The 25,171-nt window shown below is 40.2% G+C and overlaps 1 protein-coding gene across 1 annotated transcript in view; it reads left to right on the top strand.

Moving 5' to 3' along the window:
• LOC102512389 (protein tyrosine phosphatase receptor type T) overlaps positions 1 to 25,171 on the top strand; it is a 338,884-nt gene that overhangs the window by 5,366 nt on the left and 308,347 nt on the right. Inside the window, exon 2 of the mRNA XM_032462324.1 lies at positions 17,291 to 17,400. Within this exon, the coding sequence (XP_032318215.1) occupies positions 17,291 to 17,400 (110 nt within the window). The remainder of the gene's footprint in view (positions 1 to 17,290; positions 17,401 to 25,171) is intronic.

The raw sequence follows: 25,171 nt of genomic DNA, 5'->3' as shown, positions 1-25,171 counted from the left end.
AACTAAATAAAAATGTACACTCAAAGAAGTATTGCCACCACTCTCTTTCACGCTGTTCCTATCACACCTGAAAGGCAACCATTTACTTTTATTTTAGATATATTTTTCCTATAGCTCATTTGTAAAAATGTAAAAATGGTTTTTCTTTTTCTTATTTTTATTATCAAAGATAACATAATAGGTATACTCTGCATCTTGTGTTTTTGTTTACTTAATGTATCCTGGAAAAGCAGTCAAGAAGCAATGGTTCATGGGTATTTAGTTGCTTCCATGTCTTGGCCATTGTAAATAGTGCTGCTATGAACATTGAAGTGCATGTGCCTTTTCGAGTTAGAGTTTTCTCTGGATATATGCCCAGGAATGGGATTGCTGGATCTTATGGGGGTTTTTTAATTCTATTTTTTTCTATTTTTATTTTTTTAAGGAATCTGCATACTGTCCTCCATAGTGGCTGCACCAATTTACATTCCTACCAACACTGTAGGAAGGTTCCCTTTTCTCCGCACTGTCTCCAGCGTTTATTATTTGTAGACTTTTTGATGATGGCCATTCTGGTCAGTGTGAGGTGATACCTCATTGTGGTTTTGATTTATATTTCTCCAGTAATTAGCAACGTTGAATACCTTTGCATGTGCTTGTTTGACACTTGTACGTCTTTGGAGAAACATCTATTTAGATCTTCTCCCCATTTTTTGATTGGGTTGTTTTTTGTTTTTTTTTTTGATACTGGGTTGTATCAGCTGTTTATGTATTTTGGAAATTAATCCCTTGTTGGTCATGTCATTTGCAAATATTTTTCTCCTGTTCTGTGGGTTATATTTTTGTTTTGTTTATGGTTTCCTGTGCTGTGAAAAAGCTTTTAAGTTTAATTAGGTCCCATTTGCTTATTTTTGCTTTTGTTTCCATTACTCTAGGAGATGGATCAAAAAAATTATTGCTTCGATTTGTGTCAAAGAGTGACCTGCCTATGTTTTTCTCTAGGACTTTTATAGTATCTAGTCTTACATTTAGGTCTTTAATCCATTTTGAGTTTATTTTTGTATGTGGTATTAGGGAATGTTCTAATTTCATTCTTTTACATGTAGCTGTCCAGTTTTCCCAGCACCTCTTATTGAACAGACTGTCTTTTCTCCATTATATAATCTTACTTCCTTTGTCATAGATTAATTGACTGTAAGTGCATGAGTTTATTTCTGGACTTTCTATCCTGTTGCATTGATCTATGTGTCTGTTTTTTTTTTTTTTAACAATACCATGCTGTTTTGATTACTGAAGCTTTGAAGTATAGTCTGAAGCCAGGGATTGTGATTCCTCCAGTTCCATTCTTCTTTCTCAAGATTGTTTTGGCTTTGCGGGGTCTTTTGTGTTTTCATACTAATTTAACAATTTTTTTTCCATTTCTGTGAAAAATGCCAATTGTAATTTGATAGGGATTGCATTGAATCTGTTTATTGCCTTGGGTAGTATGGCCATTTTAACAATACTGTTTCTTTCAATCCAAGAACAAGGCATATCTTTCCATCTGTCTGTGTTGTCTTCAATTTCTTTCATCAGAGTCTTACAGTTTTCAGATTACAGGTCTTTTGCATCCTTGGGTAGGTTAGTCCTAGGTATTTTTTTCTTTTTGATGCGATGGTAAATGGGATTGTTTTCTTAATTTCTCTTTCTGATATTTCATTGTTAGTATGTAGAAATGCAACAGATTTCTGTGTATTAATTTTGTATCCTACAACTTTATTGGATTCATTGATGAGCTCTAGTAGTTTTCTGGTGGCATTTTTAGGATTTTCTATGTACAGTATCATGTCATCTGCAAACAGTGGCAGTTTTACTTCTTTCTTTCCAGTTTAGATTCCTTTTATTTCCTTTTCTTTTCTGATTGCTGTAGCTAGGACTCCCAAAGCTGTGTTGAATAAAACTGGTGAGAGTGGACATCCTTGTCTTGTTGCTGATCTTTGAGGAAATGCTTTCAGCTTTTCACCATTGAGTATGATGTATGTTAACTGTGGGTTTGTCATATATGGTCTTTATTATGTTGAGGTATGTTCCCTCTGTGCCCACTTTTTGGAGAGTTTTTATCATTAATGGATGTTGAATCTTATCAAAAGCTTTTTCTGCACCTATTGAGATGATCGTATGGTTTTTATTCTTCAGTTTGTTAATGTGGTGTACCACATTGACTGATTTGTGGATATTGAAAAACCTTTGCATCCCTGGGATAAATCCCATGTGATCATGGTATATCATTCTTTAATACATTGTTGGATTTGGTTTGCTGGTATTTTGTTAAGGATTTTTGCACCTGTGTTCCTCAGTGATATTGACCTGTAATTTTCTTTTTGTGATACCTTTGTCTCATTTTGGTATCAGAGTGATGGCGGCCTCAGAATGAGTTTGGATGTATTTTCATGGGAAACTTCTAAAAGTGGGACTGCTGGTGTCCGCAGGTACATGCATGTGCAGTTTCATTAGAAGATGACAGATACTCCTCCATAAAATTTGTATCACTTTACGTTTGTAGATTCATTTAATCTTAAAGCCAAATGTGGAAAAACAAACAGCATTATCTTCCTTATTTTACAATGAGGAATTTGGACTCCCATATAACTTATAATTGTATAAAAAATTTAATTGAATTATAATTCATAATACAGTATACAGTATATTAATATAATTGATACATCATATGCTTAATCACAGAAAATACCAATATTATTTCATTCAATATAATACATGCACTTTCACCGTAGAGAGGACGGACATAGTTCAGGAATGAGTGCCTCTATTTTATGTGCATTTTTGACAAGATTAATTATCTGGTTTCTCAGGTCGCAGGAGGCTGGAAGGAGGCTGCATGTTGCTAGGGATAGGTGCTCGTATGGTAACAAGATGTAGCACATAAAATCTGGAAAAGAAGAAAGTGAGAAGGAAAATAGAAAGGGCAGCGACAGCAAGGCAGTAAGTAATGTGATCCAGAGTCATTCAGGGGAAGGGTGAAAAGCCATACATGTCCTGGTAAGTCCTGAGCCATCGTTTAATTGGAGCTTGGTACATTTCTGATGTTTACAGAGATGACCTTGCTCTATTATAAAAGGTAAAGAGAAATGCAATTACAGTCTTTGAATGCCCGCTGTGAGCTAGACGTTGTGCTGATATTCTTCATTCATGCAGTCATTTGCCAAACACTGTGATGGAGATGCTCCTGATACAGTTGTGTGGAAGAGAAATTGAGGCTCAGGGAGTTTAAGGAACCTGTAAGGCTACCAAGTAACAAATGGCAGAGCCAGTAAATAGATCCGAAATTTTATCTGTGCTTTTTCGCCCTAACTCCATGTGAGATAACTCTACGTCAGACCCCAAGTAACCCCATTGTATCTTCAATACTATTCCTGACCAATATCTCCCTAACACTCTCTCCGTTTTATTTTTTTCTATAGTACTTGTCATTATCTGAAATACTTTGTGTGTGTGTGTGTGTGTGTCTGTGCGTGTGTGTGCTGTTGTCTGCCTGGCACACGGTAGATGCTCATTAACTCTTCGTTGAATATCTAACATCAAAGCCCGGGCCTCTTTCATGATGTGACCAGGTCCTGCACACTGCTTAAGAAAGTGAAGAAATGTATAATGTATTTTATTTATATTCAAAACCAGCTCATACTGGCTTGATAGAGCTAATCGGTAGCCTCTCTTGCAGCCTCTGAGTCCACTGATATCACATTCATTGCTTAAAATCAACCATGGTGAAGATATTTATACCATGGAAATCAGCAAATACATTGAGATTTTGTTTTGTTTTCCTGGAGAGCTGGTTGTGAAACGTTTACTAATACACCACTATATAGTTCCATTAGAAAGATACATTTCACATCTTAAGATATAAAAATATATCCAGGAAAAAATTGCCTTTCCTCCAGCAAGACTGGAAAATACGAAGTAGATTGAAATTGTCTAAATCTGTCTTCTTTCTATAAGACTCACAAACTCTGGTGTCCTCTGAACCGTTTTCAAACAACTTCGATTTTTCTTAAGTTAGTTCTGATCTTCTATAATGAACAACAACCAACGAACCAAAGAATATGGCGTCTGGAGTGGAGATCCCCCAAAATAAAGGAAGACCTGGGCAAGATGATAAGAAGGGAAACTTCTGTTGACTGTGCAGGGCTCTGTGCTTTTATATAAACTGCCTTGTTACTTCTCACAACTCCCCTCAAAGTTCACCATCATTAGCCCCACTTTTCAGATATGAAACTGGAGGGGAAGAAAGAAGAGGAAAGGATAAAATAGGAGAGAAGAAAACTTCCCTTGATAACACTCTGTCCTCCTTTATGTTGAAATGAAAATTTCCCTTAAATTACCATCTGAGTTTTAGACACAAGAAAACATCTGGTTTAATTACAGTGAATTTACATGAACCTACTGACAAGAAGCACAGTTAAAATTAGCAATTTTAGTATGCTTTTTTTTTTTAGAGAGAATGAAATTATAAAGTAATTAACCTTTGTTGTAGAACTCTGTCAAAAGGATGGAAAGTTCCATGCTGTTAGATAGAAAAAGAAATGGAATTATGGAAGGAGAATATGTGGATTCATTATAAAGAATTACAAAGGAAAAAGAAGGGTAAATTGACTTAAGATCAGACAAAACAGGAATCTTTCCCTCAAGAAGACTTTTTACAATGAGAGAGAGGGGACAAAAAAGACCCAGATGAATCAAAACAAAGTCCAGTCAGTCCTTTGTATCCATGGATTCCATATCTGTGGATTCAGTCAACTGCAGATCAATTTTGAAATCATTGTGCATTTGGTTAAGTCCTCCCACAAAGAACCCCCGGATCTGGAGGGCCAACTGTTCTGTGCTGTTTTATGTAAGGAACTTGAGCATCAGTGGATTTTGTTGCTTTGTTATCCTGGATCCAGTCCCTGTGGATACCAAGGGTCGACTGTAAACCTCCTTCACTGAAAGGGACCTGTGGAGCAGTGGTGTGATGTGGTAGAAAGAGCCTTGGCCTGGGGCTGTGTCCTGACTTTGCCTTGAACAGATGGTATGACTGCCTTTCAGCCTTTCTAAACCCACATATCTACCAGGTAATGGAAGAAAAGAGTAATTTAGAAGATGCTTTGAATTTAGAAGGATCTGGCTATATCTGGGCTCCATTCACTACTTTTTAATGCAACTTTGGTTAAATTAGTTGCATTCTGTATACCTTAGTGCCCCATCTGTAAAATGGGGATGACAATCCCAGCAGTTTCTGTATGATGCACTAGATGGAGGTCTATAGGTAAAGCACTTAATTTACTCTCTGCCAAGGGCTATACTAAGTGATGTGTGGCCAATAGCAGCCGTGGGCGACTGCTTTTTAGTCAAGGGTATATGACTAAGAAAAACCAAACCAGGGACCTATGCAAGATTTCTGTTAATTCTGTGCGCAATGGACCATCATAAAATTACCTATAATACCTCTGTAATCTTGATTTCAAACATCTCACTCTGACCCAGATTATTTACGAAACAAGCAGCTGGTTGCATTTGACAGTGGCAGTAGTTTGTTGACCCTTGATCCACACTTATTCCTCTAATTATTTCCTCCAAACTTTAGGCTTTAAAATCTATCCATATGCTAATGATTTCCCCAATTGATCTCTTCAGACCAGACCTCTCCCCTGCCCTCCAGAGTCATTTATCCAACTGCCTGTTAAACCTATTTCCTGGATTGCTAATCGGCCTCTGGAATTAAACACGTCCAGAGCTGACCTTCTGATCATCCTTCAATCTACCACCAAACTCATTCTTCCCACAGTCTTTCCATCTCAATTAATGGCAACTCCATTTTATTAATGGCTCAAGTCAAAAACCTTGATTCCTCCCTATCATCACATCCAAAGCTTCAGACTGAAAACTCCAGGGAACACCTTTCACCCTGTATTTTCCAAGATTGGCGCCCCCTTACTTTGTGCGAATCAGCAGCGCTGCTGACTCCCCATATCCCATCCATCAGAACATTCTCTTGGCTCATCCTTCAATATATAGCAAGACCTTGATTGTTTCTTACAGCCTCTGCTGCTAGCTCTCTGGTGCAGGCACTGTGATCTCCAACCTGGATTGTTACAGTAGGCTCCAAAATGAGACAAATCACAGCATCACCTCTCTGCGCATAACCTTCCAGTAGTTTCTCATGTCACTGAGATTAAAAGCCCAGGTCCTTAGGATGGCTCACAAGGCCCCATGTAACCAGAACTGCCACTTCTGGTCGCCTCTCTGACCTCATCTTCTTCTGCCCCTGCCTTACTACCAACATCCAGTCACTCTTCTCAAATGTGCCAGGTGTGTCCCTGCCTCAGGACATTTGCACCTGCCATTCCTTCTGAATAAAATAATCTTCCCACACACACACAAAAAAAAAAACAGGGCTGGTTTCTTCACCTCCTTCAAGTCTTTGCTCAAGTGTCACCTTTCACAAAGATCTTCCTCGACTTTTCTATTAAAAACTGGAATTTTCTAACACCACATTCCTTGTCCCTCTTCCCTGCTCTGTGTGTCTCCTTAGCATTTATCATTTGATATACTGCCAGTTTCACTCTGCATTGAATTATCTGTCTTCTCCCGCTAGAATATGCATCAAGGAGACAGTGATAAATTTTCTTCACTTTTTTTTTCACTCTTACTTACAAGCACTTAGAACAGTAGATAGTAGACATGTGATAAATACATTATTGAATGAATGAATCATGACTCTTCCAAGATAAAATAGATTTTTAAATAATTTACCATAGAAATCAGAAGAACATTTTAGAAAGCTGTTAAGTATACTCAGTAAGCTATGAGGAGATACGGTTTCTGTGATTAGCAATATGGTCACCATTCAGAAACTGTAGATTAAAGGTAAGGACACCAAGGGAAGTAGTAACAATTCTGATTCTGCAGAAGAATCAAGTTGGTGATCTCCAGGCTACACTAGAGCAGTCCTGAGAGAATGTCATGGGACCGGGGAGGAGTAAACACACAAAGGAATGACTTTGCACAAGACACTTTGCTAAGCACTTACCATGCATTCATGTATTGAATCCCCTCAACAGCTATGAAGGAGGTACTATTTTAGTTCCCATTTTAAAGTAAGGAAACTGAGTCACAGAGAGGTTAAGCAACTTGCCCCAAGTTGTGCAACAAGTAAGTGGTGAGAATGGGACACAGACCCAGGCAGTCTGGTTCATGCCGTGACCTTGGTCATTCTGCAGTACTGCCTTACAGGTCTGTGTGATGAAAATGAGAGTTCTGATTTGAGATGGTGATCTGATCTTTCTTCTTAATCTACTTTCCCAAAGAAATAGAGAAATACACCTTTCAGCCTGCCCTGAGAACTGTAAGAGGATGCTGTACCCATGCCAAAGGAATTAATACAAAGCAGTTTTGGGGAAGGAGGACCTAAACGGAGAAAAAAAATGAGTGATCTGTGATTTCATTGAAAGAACTGCTCCCCCCACCCAGTCCCTTGGGGTACGAGAAGAAGGGACTTCAAAGCCCAATTACATAAATACCCTCAAAGTCTGCCCAGGGCTGAAGGCAAGGGTGGGCTATGGAGCTGGTGGGCAGGAGTTGGGGGTCACTGGTAACCCAGTCTTGCAGCTATACTCTCAGAGAATGGAAGGAGGAGCACTTCTCTCTTCATTTTAGGACACTGGTTTATCCTTGATATCAAAACTAAACAAGCTTATTATGAGAAAAAGGACAATTAGATGCAAATACTCCAAACAAAATATTAACAAACTATATACAATAAGGAAAAAAATAGTTTATTTTAGGAAATTAATATTGGTTCAACATTAACAAAACCATTAATGCAATTCACTACATTAGCAAAGTAAGAGAGAGACAAAAACATATCACTCCAGTAGACACAGAAAAAGCTTCAGTAAAGCTCAGCATGATTTAAAAAGAAAATATCCTTGTATACAAGGAATAAAAAAGACCTCCTTACCCTGGTAAAGGGTAACTATAAGAAACCTACAAACACCATTCTCAAGGATGAAATAATAAATTCATTTCCTTTGAAGTTGGAAAGCATACCGATGCTTATTATCTCCATTAAATATTGTGTTGATGGCTCTGGGTGAAGACAAGAAAATTAACAAAGAGTTAAAAGATTGGAAAAGAACAAAACTATGATTAACTGTAGACTGTATAGTTACTTATATAGATAATCCAAAGAAATTTACACACAAATTATTAGAATAAATAAGAGAATATAGCATGTTTGACAGTCAACATTAAACAATCAATTGCATTTTTATTCACCTAACAAGTGCGTCATATTTTTTAAGATACTATTTACAATACCAATACAAATATTTGGTTTTTAGGAATAAACCTAACAAAAGGATTTCAAGGTGTACACTATGTGTAAATGTATAAAGCACTGAAGGGCATTAAAGAAGATCTAAGTAAGAAGTATACCATGTTTATGATTATGGATAGGGAAATTCTCATAAAGACATAAATGATCTCCCAACTGACCTATAATTCATTGCAAGTCCAACACAAAAATCAGACATTTTTTGGGGAAAATTTACAAGCTAGTCCTAAAATGTACATGCAAGGAGAAGAGGTGAAAATAGTAAGATAGTCCTGAAAATGAAATACGAAGTTGCAGGCCTTGCTCTACCAGAAATCAAAACTTAATCAATCTTTGTTAATTAAGAAGATATGATATTATTACTAATTCAAAAAGATACTTGCACTTCAGTGTTCACAGCAGCATTATTTACAGTTGCCAAGATGCGGAAGCAACCTAGGTGTCCACCAACAGATAAACAGATAAAGAAGATGTGGCATATATCTACAATGGAATACTACTCAGTCATAAAAAAGAATGAAAATTTTCCATTTACAGCAACCTGGATGGACTTGAAGGGCATTATGCTAAGCAAAACAAGTCAGAGAAAGACAAATAGTATATGATATCCCTTGTATGTGGAATTCAAATATACAACAAACTAGTGAATAAAACACAAAAGAAGCAGACTCACAGATATAGAGAACAAACTAGTGGTTACCAGTGGGGAGGGAGAAGAGGAAAGGAGCACTATAAGAGTAGAAGGGAAAAATGGGGGTTATTATGGGATTATATGAAATCATGTATGTGAAACTTTTGAAAATTGTAAAGTGCTATAGAATTTAAAGAATCTTTCATTAAAAAAAAAAAAAAGACCTGGTACTGCTACAGGAATAGTCTAATACAACAATTGAGAAAAAGAGAGAACCTAGAAATAGACCCATAATATGTGGAAATATGATGGAAGGCAAAGGGAGCATATGGCAGATTGGTTAAGTAAATAAAAATTATTTTTCATTAAGTGGTGCTAGGATAGGGAGGAAGAATTGACATTGGAGACCTACCTCACGCTATACATGAAAACGGAATTGCAGGCAAGTTGAAGACATTTTATAAAAGACATGACTTTAAAACTGTCTGAAGAAAACTTAAGAAAATATTCTTATGACTTCAGGGTAGAGAAAGTGTTTCTTATATAAGAATCTTTTGTTTGGATTTACTGTTTTTGTTTTGGTTTATCTGATTCTGAAATATGGATTCCAATGCAAGTAGTTTATTTAGGAGACGGTCCACGACACACTGGTGGGTATAGAGAAGAGAATCAGGGAAGGGAAGGAAGCAAATGAAAGATGTGTTATCAAGAAAATTACGGTGTGAATCGCTGGGTTTTAGAACCATGCCACTCCACCTGTGATCTAGGGACCAGCACTGACTCATGAACTCTTTCTGGTCCATGAAAAGATAATTACAGAAAAAGAGAGTAAGTATTTTAAAAGGAGGAACTTGCATTTTCTGTGTTTTTAAATTTCACTTTTACTCTTTGATTTTATTTTCCTGTTAGTTCTTTTCTTAAATTTTATGATACTATCAGCCCACGGTGGGTTGAAAATAGTAGTAATAATAATAACAACAATGAGGATTTCAGTATTTGAGATAGATTGAGAAATGTTAATAGAACATATCTCAGAGTTAACCGAACCAAGCAGTGAGGAGACCAGGATATTCATACATCAATTTCCTGTCTTTCATTGCTTGATTGATGTTTTGGGGACATTAACTCTGGCATTTGTTGCTTGCCCTGTATGGAGACCACATTTGCTTCTACAGCCTTCAGGTAGAGTAGTAAGTGTTTTTCAAAAAGCGTCGGTATGTGAGCAGTAAGCACCTATGGCATCTGCTACTAAGTCTGTTTTTTCCTCAGCTTTGTTGAGGTATAATTGATAAATAAAATTGTATGTATTTAATATGTACAACATGATGATTTGATATGCATATGCATTGTGAAATGATTACCACCATCAAGTTACTAAACCTGTCTTTCTCCCATACAAAAATAAGGAAAAACTCTTAATAAAAATTTGAGTGCATTAAAATTAAGAACAGATCTTTATCCAAAGGTAACATACAGGGATAGGAAAGACAAAAACCAAGGGAAGATTTTTGTAACATAGCCAATAGAAAGATCAATAACAAAGATATATGAAGAACCTCTACAAATCAATAAAAAAAGACAGTAATGTCCAGCAAACATTGAGATGTTCAGCCTCTTTAGAAAATAGACAAAAGCAAATAAAATCTCAATGAACTATCATTTCACACTTACCACACTTAGAATATAAAAACCTGACAATACCAAGGGTTTGTAAGGATGCAGAGAAGTTGGAGCTTTCAGAACATTGCAGGAGGGTGTACAAATTGCTGCCACCGCTTTGGAAGACCATTCAGCATTACTCAGGAAAGCAGAAGACAGATATTGCCCTTAGTCTACCTGTCTGACCCCTAGGTATACCTTAGTGAAATCCTCTATATGTTCAACCAAATGCATAAGAATATTCATAGGAGCAATGTTCTATGGTAGCCCCATTGGGAAAGAGTCTTAATGTCCACCTATAGTAATAAGAAATATACAAAGTGAATAAGACTACATTCAAAAAATTTAGATGAATGAAATACAACTGTGTGCCTCAACATGGATGAATCTCAAAATGGTGTTGGGTGATAAATGTAAATCATACAATACAAACAGTCAACTTTATGTATATATAAAGAAAATCAGGGAAAACTAATGGTACCTTGTTTTGGGATAGATGTATATATTTATAACTTTAAATAAAAGTAAAGAAAATGATTAACATAAAATTCAGGATAGTATGCATGTTTTTTTTTTTTGAATGGGGACAAGAGGAGTCAGCAGTGTCAGTCACGTGGGATGCTTCAATGAGAAGGTGATGTTTTATTCCTCGGAGTGGATAGTGGGTTCCTGTGTGTTCATTTCGTAATTATTTAAATATACGTTTATTAGATATAATTTTGTCTTACATGTTTTGTAAGAGAAACTTTTTAATATGATGCAAAAATAATATGAACAAAGGTAATAAAGTCTTAGGAATTCATTTTTTAAGAAGTGAAAAAACATTTTTAACTGGGGGACATAAAAAGAAACATTAATAAGTAAGGATTAATGTAATATTACTGGCAAGAGTATTCATTATAAAAAGGTGTCATTTGTCCCCCAAAGAAGTGAAACATGCAACCGAAATAAAAATTCTGAGAAAACATTTTTGAAGTTTTGTAAAATTATTTCAGTATTCTTCTGGAAGAATAAATGGGTAATGATAGTCCAGAAAACTTTACAGAAGAATGATGCTGTTTGAGAAGGACCTGTTCTATTGAGTACTAAACCATGTTTTATCAGCACGACAGAGAGATGCTGTTGGAATAGAAGCTACAACTCAATGAAATAGAGCAGAAAGTCAACAACATATGCTGGAATATAAAATAACTTAATGTGGTAATAAAATGGCAGTTTAAATCACTGGGGAAAGTTTTGACTGGTCAATTTATTGTCCTAAGAATATTGTAAAAAACTCTAGTTAGATTTCCACTTGGTACAATACATAAAATTGATCCCAGATGGATTAAAGTGTTGGGTTTAAAAAGAAAAAAAAGATGGGAATAAACCATAAGATAAAAAGAAGAAAATACAGATGACTATTCATCTGATCTGGGGTGAGAAAGAGAATTTGCTCTGAACTGGTATTGAAGGAGGTGTCCAGGCGGTGGTCCTAGTTTGATATTCCTGGTCACAGCCTGCATCAGAGAAATAATCGAATTCAGCAAGGTAGTAGGTTACAAGATTAACGTTCAAAAATCAGTTGCATTTCTTTACGCTAACGGTGAATCAACAGAAAAAGAAAGTAAAGAAACAATCCCCTTTAAAATAGCACCCAAAGTAATAAAATACCTAGGAGTAAATCTAACCAAGGAGGTGAAAGACTTATACACGGAAAACTAAAACACTGATGAAGGAAATTAAAGAAGACTTAAAAAAATGGAAAGATATCCCATGCTCCTGGATTGGAAGAATCAATATTGTTAACATGGTCATACTGCCCAAGGCAATCTACAGATTTAAATGCAATCCCTATCAAATTACCTAGGACATATTTCACAGAACTAGAACAAATCATAATAAAATTTATATGGAACCACAAAAGACCTAGAATTGCCAAAGCATTACTGAAGGAAAAGAAAGAGGCTGGAGGAATAACTCTCCCAGACTTCAGACAATGCTGTAGAGCTACAGTAATCAAGACAGCATGGTATTGGTACATAAACAGACATATGGACCAATGGAACAGAACAGAGAGCCCAGAAATGAACCCAGAAACTTTTGGTCAACTAATCTTCAACAAAGGAGACAAGAATATACAATGGAATAAAGACAGTCTCTTTACCAAATGGTGTTGGAAAAACTGGACAGCAGCATGTAAAACAATGAAGCTAGAACACTCCCTTATACCATACACAAAAATAAACTCAAAATGGATCAAAGACTTAAACATAAGACAAAATACAATAAACCTCCTAGAAGAAAATACAGGCAAAACATTATCTGACATACATCTCAAAAATGTTCTCCTAGAACAGTCTACCCAAGCAATAGGAATAAAAGCAAGAATAAACAAATGGGACCTAATGAAACTTACAAGCTTCTGCACAGCAAAGGAAACCATAAGTAAAACAAAACGACAACCTATGGAATGGGAGAAAATTTTTGTAAATGAAACGGACAAAGGCTTGATCTCCAGAATATATAAGCAGCTCACATGATTTAATAAGAAAAAAACAAACAACCCAATCCAAAAATGGGCAGAAGACCTAAACAAGCAATTCTCCAAGGAAGACATACAAATGATCAATAGGCACATGAAAAAATGCTCAATATCACTGTCAGCCGAGGGAGGCTGATGTGGGGTTCTAGGAGGTGAGCGGCCCAAACGAAAAAATGCACGAGGAGTTGCCATACTGCTGGACAGACTTCAGCCGGAGACACCATGGGGTTAACAGCACTTTATTGCCACAGCAGGAAGTGCGCGCCTGTGATGCACTTGTCCTGCTTTTATCTGTTTTCTGTCAGCACATGCGCAGGTCTGAGTTTCTTTGTTCATTAGGCTTACAGAATATCTCTAGCACGTGCGTACTTCTATTTTCTGTGTTCTAAATCTTATATAATTGACGCATGCGTGGAGCAATTATTTACTGCATACTACAAACATGCTCTGTAACTGTGGCCTTGGGTCCCACAGCCTTACCTTATCTCAAGGCCAGCTCACAATCACTAATTATCAGAGAAATGCAAATCAAAACTACGATGAGGTATCACCTCACAGCAGAGAGACCCTTCTTAGCTGAGCAGCACCAGCATCTCTCGATTCAGCTCATGTTTCTTCTCTTAAAGCTTCTTCAAATTCCTGAGGAAGCTCCTCCCCCAGGATACTTTCAGTAGATGGTTTCATTCTCTCTGCTTAAGAAAATAGACCATTAGGACATCTCACCTCCCTCTCTGAAGCGTCTGCACGTTTTTTTCCTCTTATCTCTCTTTCCCACTCTTCTGCCTCTTACATCAACTTTGGATTTTTTTTCTAGTTGCCTTTAATCATGCTATAACCTCTCCTGTCTTTGGGAGGGGTCACTGCTTTAGCTCCATGTCTCATCCCTGCTACTTCTTGCATTCCCCTCTGTTTCGCAGCCAAAATGTTTACTTGTCTCCACACAGTCCCTTACCTCCCACTTTTTTCACCCACTGAAGGTTGGCTTATGACACCAGTGTTCTCCCTCAGTTACACTTGCTTGGCTCACAAGTCACCTTGAAGGCACAACATTCAGTGGGCAAGTATAAGGTTGCATCTTACTCAACAGCCACATCTGTCCCATTAACCAATACCTTTTTGATCCTCCCTTGGCTGCTTCAAGGACAGCTCACCTTCCTGGTTTTCCATCAGCTCTCTGAACACGGCTTCCCAGTTTCTGAGTTTGTCTTTGTTGTTAAGATTGGAGTTCCTCTTGCCTTAGTCCCCGCCACGCTGCTTTTGTTCCCCTCTGCAGTCTTGCTATGAGATCTATTCCTTGCCCTTATTTCAGTTTCTAAACGTTGGCCTCCACCATCTCCTATGCCCAGCTGTTACTCAACATTGCCTCCTGGGTGTTCTATATACACCTGCAATGAATTATGACAAAACTCAGCTTGCCAGCTTCCTTTTCAAAACTAGTCATCGTCTAAGGCTCCCTTTCTAGAAACAACCCTCTGACCCACCCCATTTGTATAAAACAGAAGAGCCAGGGTCTTCCTTGACACATCTCTTCTCTCCATCACTGCTAAATTACTTGAGTTTAGCACACTCAAATCTACACAATCTTCATCTCTTCTGCACTGCCATCACCCTGGTCCAAGCTACCATCTTTCCTCCTCAGGATGGCTTTTCTCCTTCCACTCTTCCCCGCACAAAGCTGTTCACACTCAACACCCACCCTCTTCATGCTCGTCCTAGTGGCTTCTACTTATCCATTGACTCTCACTTTCCACTTAGTATCCTGACTTGCCAGACTACATTTTCTCTGCTGGTTATAATTCTTCCAACACCTCATGTCTTTATCTCCAAGTCCTGATAACAACTTAAATAAATAATTACACTCATAATTAATTTTTTAAATGTCTGTCTCCCTTTCCAGGATACAAGCTTTATCAAGGATTTGACTGTATCTTTCTTTGTCATTGGTGCATCCCTTGTGTCCATCACAATCCCTTGGTCGTATTAAATATTCAGTAAATATTTGTGGAAAGGATGAGTGGATAAGGAAAAGCCGTAAGAGATCTGAATATGTATAAGATTCCACATACTTAAAAGATTTAAGAAGCAAATGAAAACCTGACAAAAGTATCTGTAACCTATGCAAAAAAGCTTAAGTCCTTAAAAAGTAGATTATAATTATAAGACAGCGATGAACAGAAATGAACAGCCAGGCACGAAAATGAGCAGAGTGTAGAGAGCATGTTCATAAAAGAATCAGTGCAAATGGCCAATTAAACTGAAAAATAAATGTGCACTCTCCAGTATTCTAAGAAAGATACACATACATACACTTAATTTTTTTAAATAGTCATTGGTGGCACGGATTTAGAATTGGCATATCCTTCTCATCCTTCTCTCTGGAGAGCCCAGAATGGCGCACGCTTTCTGGAAGGCGATACGATAATATATGTCAAACGCCTTAAGGATAAAAGAGTTCATCTACTTTGGCCCAATAAATTAATTTCCACGAATTTATCTTACGGACGTCAGCGGATTCGCAAGTAAATACTTATTTATAAGAATGCTTATTTCCGTGTTACTTACAATCCTAAAGAATTCAAACCAACTTTAAGGCCCAATAAAGGATCGGGGACTGTAATGGGGCCTGTCTTGCTCTAAGCAGCCATTAAAATGCATGGCTCTGAAGAACATTTAAGGTTTTTTTTCAAACTGATTTGTTTAGCGATAAAAGAAGGACACAACACAACATGCACAGTAGCAGTTTAATTTTTAAAAATAACATATATATATATATATATATTCATAGGCATAAAAATACTAGAAAAACATCTCCAGATACAGGGATTATGAGTGATTTTGTCCTGGTTTTTTTTTAAAAAAACCTTTTTTGTAGGTTCTTAATATTCAACAAATTCTGTATATCATGTCCATAATGAGAAAAACTAAATATATTTTAATTTAACAATAGGGAACTGATTGCAACATATGGCTGTGGCTATATCTAGAGAGGCGAAGCACGGTGATTAAGAGTATATGCTCTGAAGCTCACAGACAGGTGTTCAGTTCCCTCTTTACAACTTAAGAGCCATATGACCTTGAGCAAGGTATTTAATTCTCTTAGCCTCAGTTCCCTTATCAGCACGAAAGATAATGTATACTGGGCAGAGCTGTTTTGTGGCTTAAATGAAATAATGTATGTAAAAAATCTGATCAAAGAGTAAGCGCTTAGTAAAAATACCTGCTTTTATAATGCCAAAATATAAACAGATTCAGTAATGATTCACATGAATTCATGATCCTCTAGAGGGTTGTAACTGTAAGTTTGGGGAGTCATTATTTTATGGTTCTGCATCTTCCAGACTGTCATAATGATGGTGGAAACCAGCAAGAGGATGCCGGCAGGAAGACTGATCAGGGTACAGAAACAGCCCAGGAAAGGTTTTGCTCATTAGGGCAAAATGCTGGCATAGGTCACTGATTCACCTGTTCGTCCAACCAGCAAATGGTTATAATGCATCTACCGTATGTCAGGCATTGGAGACTCAGCAGCCAGACAAACTAGCTGCCTTCTTGGAGCGAGGCAGGCATCTTCTAATTAGACTGATGTTTCAAGGCACAGAGTTCCTGGTGGATTTAGGGATTAGGAAACTGTGGAAGCACTTCATATAGCTTGGAGAAAACTTGACAGGTTTAGGAAAATGATAGTGAAGTTCACTTTGCATTTCTCAAATACCAATCCTAAGGCAAGAGTCTAATTCCAGAATCCCACCTGCTGGCAGAGCTGGGACCTACAGATGTCCTCTTTATCCTGATCAGGTTTAGTTCCAGAACAGACTTGCTCACTCTGCAGATGAAAAGCCACCAGCCTTCCAGGAGAAGGGGTAGCAAACTATGACCTAGGAGTCAGCTCCAGCCCCATTGTCTGTTTTTAGAAATAAAGTGTTTTTGGAACACAGCCATGCCCATTCATTTATGGATTGTCTGTGCCACACTGAGTAGTCACAACAGGGACTGTATGTTCCACCAAGCCTAAAGTATTTACTTTCTGGTCCTGTATAGGAAAATTTTGCCGATTCCCGTTCTAGATCACTGAGGCTGGGGAAATGAGATGGAAGGTGACATCAAGTTCCTAACTTTTTTCCTTCTGTAGTTCCAGGAGCTGTTCCTCTGGAATCCATACAAGGGGGGCCTTTTGAGGAGAAGATCTACATCCAGTGGAAACCACCCAATGAGACCAACGGAGTCATCACGCTCTATGAGGTAAGAAGGCCCCTCTGGTTATGTCACTTGGCTTGGATTTATTCAGTTTACTTCAGCTTGAAATTGGCAAACACCTACTGGGTGCAGAGCTCCACTGAGAGCATGAAGGTGAGTGAGACACAACTGACCAGAAGATTTCAGATGATACAGCAGGAGGAAAATGCAAGAGCATCAACCAAGCTGTCTTAATAGCCCCAGTGGCAAGGAAGATTGGCATTAGAGTGATAGATCTTTCTGGCAAAGGAGTCAGATTGTCCTGGCGCTGCCAAGAAGGCCCAGGACTGGTGAGAAGCAGTTGCAGTTCCTCTGGAAATTCACAGCACTCACATGATGCTCAGTGTACTCATATCAGTCCCTGGGCTTCCAAAAGGACCTCAATGTCATTCTCTACCCTGGGAGTACAGGATTCCTGAGCTTTAACATTGCCCTGTGGCCAGGGCATATTGTAATGCCACTCAGGTGATGGTGTTGAAAGCCCTTCTCCCAGGATTAGCAGGGTCTTATACCAGAGATGGGGCAGAATGTCCTTGGACAGGAATGCCATCAGCCCCACACAATGTGGCTTCCCTGAAAACATTCAAAATGGGAACAAATTGTGTAGAAGTTCATTGCAAAACAAAAGCAAAAGTTATTGAAAAACTTCAATAAGGCTGATACAGCTAAGTGTTAATTTATTGGGATATGGACAAGATTTACTCTCTTCCCACACCTTATATTCTGAGGCATCACAAGATTGTGACACAGGGTAAAATAGAAAAACACAGCAATGCAGAGGAAGGGGCATGGAAAATGAAGCTGGAAGGATGGAGTCTGGTATCCTAGTAGCTCTACCACCATCAAGTGACCTTTGGCAGGTTCTTCCTCTCTTCAAGCCTCAGTTTGCTCATCTATAAAATGGGATGGTAATTGCTCCTTCAAGGTTCCTCTAGGGAGCCTGAGGGGGAAAAGGTGACAAGCATCGTAGGCTGAAACACACTACAGGCTCATGAAGGGACTTAGGACACTGAGTGCTCATGTAGAAAGGTTCACCTGTTGAGAGTGAGCTTGGGGAGGAATATCCCCACCATAAGGGAGGATGAGCTTTGGGGAGGAAAGGCAAGGGGTATTGATGGGGGAGAAATATTCAGGATGAATCTGATGGACACAGACATTCTTTAGAGAGACCTGGATGAACCTCAGAGCTCTGTGAGGGAGAAGAAAACTGTCTATCACATCCAGAGCGCTGGAGAAAACACCCTACCTCACTCCATCCTGCATTCCTCAGAAGCAGAGCTAACATCTCCATCTTGGCCCACAGGCTTGGGAGAAGCTTCCTTCCTAGGGATGTTACTGAGGGAAAGGAGTGACTCATACTGATAGACCTTGCTCAGGACATGTTCAATGCCTTATCAGGGAATAGAGGGATTGAAAACTCAACTGAAAGAAAACCCAGTCATTTAAAAGCTACACACTGTTCTTTGTAAAGCCCAGGCCTTAATCACTCATGCTCACATACACACAAATGAAACAGAGATCTGCCCTGTGTGGCCACCTGCTCTTTATAAAGCAGAGGGAAAGGACCCAGGACTTAGAGAGTTAAGTTGCTTGGTGTTGTTATGTAAAATGGCTCAGTGCCAGATGTTGAAGACTTCTGGAATCCACAGGCCAGTAACATTTCAAATGGTTTTTGGGAACCAATAGAGGGCATTACCATCTTTTACTAAGATCGTTTCATAAAAGACAATCAAAAATACAGGAAGGACGTAATTTCAGAATAAAAGTCCTTTAAATTGAATAAATTTAGCTCTATGAGTAACTCATGACAATCTCATTTTTTCTCATTTTGCCTTGAATTGAGGACAGTTCTGTCCTGAAAAGACCCTGCTCCTTGTGCCTACCTGCACTTGGAAACCACTGGTCTAGGCCATGTTTGTTACAGGTGGAGTCATGTCTCTGCACATAATTCTTCCTCAGGAGCAATATACTTCTTGCTCTAATAGGATTATACACTGGGCTGGGCTAGGAAACCCCTGATTGCAATTCCATGGTAAGAAGAAAGAAAAAGATGGAGAGAGAACAAGAATGCAAACATAAACAGGTACGCACCCTGTTTGAGCAATAGCTTCCCGAAGGTGTTGCCAAACTCAGATTCAGCTGCTCACCCCTTGAAAGCCAATACAAGTGTTGGTTGGAAAGAAGAAGTTGCTTTATTGAGAAGGCTGGCAAGCTGGGGAGAAGGTGGACTTGTGTCCAAAAGCCAACTCCCCACTGCTGATCAGGAAGCAAGAGCTTTTAAAGGGGAGTTTTAGGGGTGTATAGGCGGAAGGAGGGGCTGCATGTAGAACAGCACAGTTGGCTCTGACGGTCATCTTGCGGTTGGTCATGCGATGGTCTGATCAGCGTCATCTTGATTGTTTCAAGTGCAGTTCATCTTCGGTTCCAGAAGTGGTTTGTTCCCATTTCCTTGAAGCCAGTTCTCAGAACCGTATAAGATGGAGCAGCTTATGTCAAGGCTGCAGTCTGGTCATCATGTAGTTAACTTCTTCCACCTGGTGGGGGTTTCTGTAGCTGCAAAACAGCTCAAGGGATATGGCTCAGAATATTATCCATAGCCCTTGAGGAGGAACTGAATTTCCCTGACTTTGCTTCATGGCTAGACTATTATTATTTTGTCTCATTTGACTGCTTTCCTTAGTTTCTCACTTCTCTGATTAAATTTATTCTTTGGCTAATTTCTTCTTTGGACAAGAGGCAGGCAGAGTGCACTGGGGGGGGGGGTTCTGTCCTGGGAAGGCCCCATAGGGTCCTGCTGTGTTACAGAGGTGAGGATGCTTATATGGTACACTGTCTGGAGCTCTAGGCACAAAGGTGCACACAGAGTAGGACAACACACCCTTCTTCTCACTTCCCTGTGAACCCAGTGCCTGGTGGGTGTTCACAGACCAGTTGCTGGGGAGTTGGCGTTCCCATGATAGACTCTACTGGAAACAGCTGTGGTGAGACACCGTCAGGTGGCTTCCTGGCTGCCCTGTGGGCTGTCTTACAGAGAAGCAGAACTCGGAGGCTGCCTGCTGTCTGGATGGCTCGTGAGTGCTGGAGGTTGCCTTTTGGGAATATGTCAGTATTCTTGCAGGATGCCGTGAAGGGAGCTAAGGAGGTCATGGGCTTCGGCTTTGCATTTTGAGCATAAACTTGTCTGTGACCACGTGTGTCACAAGCCAGTGAGGCCTCAGAAGGTAAGAACGTTGACTTTTGAGGTCAGGCAGCCTAGAGCTGAATCCCAGCTCTGCCACTTCCTTGCTGTCGTAACCTTGGGTACATTAGGTAACCGCCCATTTATATTTGTTAAGGAACATAAACGTGTCGGCATTTAGAAATAGCATTAACCCATGTTGGCCTTTATCATTACATGAAAATGAGGCAGCTGAGACTTGGTGAGGTGACATGAGAAGACCAAGATCATACAGCCGAGATGGCAAATCCGTGGGTCCAGGATTCAAGTGCCGACGTCTTGCCCCTCGGTCAGTGAGGTCCACGGGCCAGCAGCGTTGGCCTTACGCAGGAGCCGGTTAGAAGCACGGCAGCGCAGCCCCCACCAGACTTCCCGAATCAGTCTTCCTTTTCGCCAGACCCCTGGGCGACTCACATGGGCATTCGGGTTTGAGAAGCACTGCTCTAGGCCACGCTGTTCTTTAGAAACTTTCAGCAACTGATAAGAGAGTGTGTCCTCCTGAGCAGAGAGGTGGGGAGTCTCCTCCACGCTGGGCTCAGCCCAGTCCTGCCTCAGACAGTGAGCAGGAGACCTTGCTTTTAAAGACATTTTTAACGGAATACGTGTTTATGAGGCAATTTCCAAATTTAATTAGATGAAACCAATTTGATTTTTTAAATTAGTTTCTGGTTGTAATTTCTAGAGAGAAATCCATAAATTACAAATCACCCTCTTCTGATGTCAAAAAGTGTATTTTGTGGCAAAGAAAATAGGACAACACAAATGGAGGAGAAATTCCGGATTGTCTCTGACTTCCTTTGTACAACCTTGAACTCAGCAAAGTCAAAAGCCAAGACGAGGGAAGAGTGAAGGAGAGCTATGACTGTGTAAATATTGTAAAACACAGGAGGTTCAGGTAGTATGTACATGAATATTAAAATCCCTTCCCTTTGAGTCCAGGTCACAACCTCTGGGTCCATCCTCAAACAGTTCTGTTCCCTCCAAATCTGAGTGACTTTGATTATGTCTTATTCAGTCTCTGGGCTTCAGTCCTCGCTTTGTAACATGAAGGTGTCAAGCTGTTCCAGCCTTCAACTGGGTAAGAGTCAAGAGGAAAAGAAATCCATGTCAAACCCACAGAATCACAGTTTTCTACCTCACTTGGGAGTTCCTCTGCTGTTGAAACCTTGCCTGTGGCCAGAGACTTCAAAGGCAAAGCACTGATGACTCTTGAAGAAAAACAGCTAGTGCAAAGGTCCTGTGGTAGGAATGACTCTGGCATATTTAACAAATAGGAAGGAGGTCAGAGTGCTGAAGCCTTGTGAGCATGGAGAACTGTGATGAGAGCAAATGGGAAGTGGGTGGGCAGGGTCAGGTTGTGCAGAATTTCTAGAGTTTGTGCTTTATTCTGAGAGAATTAGAACACCCTAGGAGGATTTGAAGCAGATGAATGAAGGAATCAGACTTACATTCTTGAAAGATCACCTGGCTGTTGTGCGGCTAATGGCTGAGGGTGCATAAACATCTCAGGGACACCTGGAAAATGTGCCAGGAGGCAAGGACATTTAACTCATGCAGTGAGGGCTCAGCTGTTTATTGGAAAATCTTGTACACTGGTGGAAGATGTGAAAACTTTGTCACACCTGGTTTTTCCTGCTGCCTCTTTCTGGACTTTGACACTTCCCTATCAGTTAGGAGTTCTTGTCTTAAGAGCTCCCTGGAGCCATGGACAGTTAGATTCCGGCCTCCCATCCCTAAGGGCTGGGAGTCTAGCCCTGGCCCTGATGCCACTCCAGGGCTCTGAAACAACCTAATTCTCCAAGAGCCATGACCTCTCTCCCTGCCCACTGAAGCAGGAGCTCAGAATGCTTATCAGAGCGCACTGAAGCCAGCCTCGCCTCTGCTGCAGCAGGGAGTAACAGGACGCATAGGCCATGGGCTCAGGTCTTTGGGGATTTGTACTCTCGTGGAGATGCAGAATGCACTTCTGGGATCACTTCCCTAACAGGGTGGTAGGTAGTGCATGGAGAGAAGGAAGGTCAAAGACCGCATGTCTCAGCCGATCCACATCTCCTGGGAGCAGGTCGGATGCACAGACTCTCAGGCTCCAGCTCAGACCTGCTGAATCAGAGTCTGCGTTTTAACAAGATGACACACACACACCTGAGAGTGGGAGACGCACTGGTCTAGGACACGTCCTCAAATGTCCTGATCTGGATCTGGAACGCTCTCTTTGATACAAACACTTCAGTCCTTGGATGACAATGTGGCTGCTAAATGAACTGAGGGATATCTCTGCTCACATGGGATCCAGAGAGCTGAGTATTTTCACCAAGGATGTGGAAACCATGCCATTTATATAGACTCTTCTGGAGCCCTCCTTGGGTTTGAAGAGATTTCAGGGTGACCCCATCAGGGCCTGTCTGTGAAGAGGATTGGCATGGCCTCTTCCATTCTGACTCTGCTCTTGTGAACAACACGACTCACTGAAAGCAGACCATGGCAACTGCAGACAGGCACTTACAGCCTGAATGCAGTAGCAGGGGAACTAATCCAGCCAAACAGTTGCCTAAAAACTCCTCAATAAAATCATTTAGAGACAAGCTGTTCAGAGTTCATGAAAAACAGTAATCAATATGTGTTTCAATTCAATTAATTGTTCTCATCTCTGTCCAAAAATAAATATCACACAGTGTGAGGGAATTGGGCCAGAAGATGTTATACTGGCAACCGGGTTAACGACGTGTAAAAATATTTAAAATTCAGACATGTGAAGCTTCCCAGTAAGTCTTCCTGTTTAGCAGTCACAATCACCAAGTTTCTAATTACAGTGTATAAATCTGAGAAGCTTAAAGGGAATGAGAGGACCCTAATGAGGCAGGAATGGGTGTCTTGATTATGCTAGAGTTGATTGACATTTATCTTGCAAGCTATTCTAGGCGCCTGGCGTTCAGAGTTAAATAAAACACAGACTCCGGCTCAGTAAAACAAGGCGGTGTTCTTGTGCCAGAGCCACTTTAAAAGATGGCATGGGTCGGAGGGTTGTCAGTATCCTTCCGGCATAGAGATGGTTGCATTTGATCTGAACGAAAAGCATGGGCCTCACGAATCAACATTCCATTAGAGCTCACTGCAAGAAGGCTGGGCGTGTGTTCTGAGACAGAGAGGAGTTCTGCCCGGGACTGGAGCAGACGCACGTTGATGGAGAGAGGGGCCAGCTGGGTGGATGAGCACAGAGGAGCATCCCAGAGAGGCCCGTAGGAGGCACTGACTCCATTTGGATGTTCAGGCTCATCCTCTTCCTTCCTTTTGTCTTCGATGCATTGGTCTCTCAGGGCGCATTCACCTCAGACATGCTTATGGCTCTGGTCCACAGAGGGTCAGTGGGGAGAATGCGATGTGGTTCTTGATGGGCAGAAGGTAGTAGAGGCAGGAAGTGACTAATACAGCCCAAAGCAAGAATTTGCATAATTTAAACTGGATCTACGTTAATTAGGATACACAGTTTGCATAATGCAGGCAGCTAGTGAGTATAACTTGAGACAGGCTGGTAACTAGGAAGAAAGCTCTTGTTTCTTTTGAATCGTTTAAGCCAGAAATGTGGGAATCATCCATTCCTCCCCACCTGACATACATGAGATGCTCTAGAAAGTTCCATCATGTCTTCCACCAAAATAGACACAAGTCAGGTCACGTGGCCTCATCTCCACCACCACCGTGCTCTGAGCACTCATCTGGTGCCTGGACCACTTCGGGACCTCCCTGCCCATCCCCCATCCACATCTCCCCTATTCCACTTCTCCACATTGCAGCCAGACAGAGCATGTTAAAAGGTCAATTCAAGGAGGTACTTCTCTGCTTTGACTTCATCTTAACTTTAGAGCCCTGAAGATCTGGCCCCTCTAACTTCATCTCCTGCCTCTCTTCCCATTGTTTTCTGTGTACCAGCCCCTCTAACCTTCTAACACGTTCTCAAGCTCAGCCAGTTCCTTGCAGCTCATGTGACTTTATGAATGTCATCCTTTCTGCCTATAACACTTCACTTTATATCTCTTGTGGTCGGCTCCTTCCTATTCACCTCCATGAGGCTTTTCCCTGTACTGTCCACTCTCCAGCAATGTGCTTATTTCTTTGAAACAATTTTCACAGTCTGCACTTATTTCATTTGTGTGTTTTGGTATCATCTAGTCCCCTACTGAACTTTTAGCCCCATAAAGGCATGGGCCACGTGATGGTTATTTTATGTGTCAACTTGGCTGGGCCGTGGTACCCAGATGTGAGATCACACATTATTCTGGGTATTTTTGTGAGGGTTTTTTTTTTTTTTTCAGATGAGATTAACGTTTATGTCAGTGGACTTTGAATAAAGCAGCTTTCCCTCCATAATGTGGATGGGCCTCATCTAATCAATTGAAGCTCTGATTTGAACAAAAGACTGAGCCCCCCTGAGTAAGGTAGAATTCTGCCCACAGACAACCTTCAGAGTTGAACTGTGACACTAGCTCTTCCCTGGTTCTCCAGCGTAATGACCTTTTGTCTTGAACTGATACTGGTCATATTTATTTTTGCTCTCTTGTATGT

The sequence above is a fragment of the Camelus ferus genome, chromosome 19 (genome assembly GCF_009834535.1).
Source record: "Camelus ferus isolate YT-003-E chromosome 19, BCGSAC_Cfer_1.0, whole genome shotgun sequence".
NCBI classification, from domain to species: domain Eukaryota; kingdom Metazoa; phylum Chordata; class Mammalia; order Artiodactyla; family Camelidae; genus Camelus; species Camelus ferus.
The sequence above is the reverse complement of the archived record's forward strand: the minus strand, read 5'-3'. Positions and strand labels throughout refer to the sequence as shown.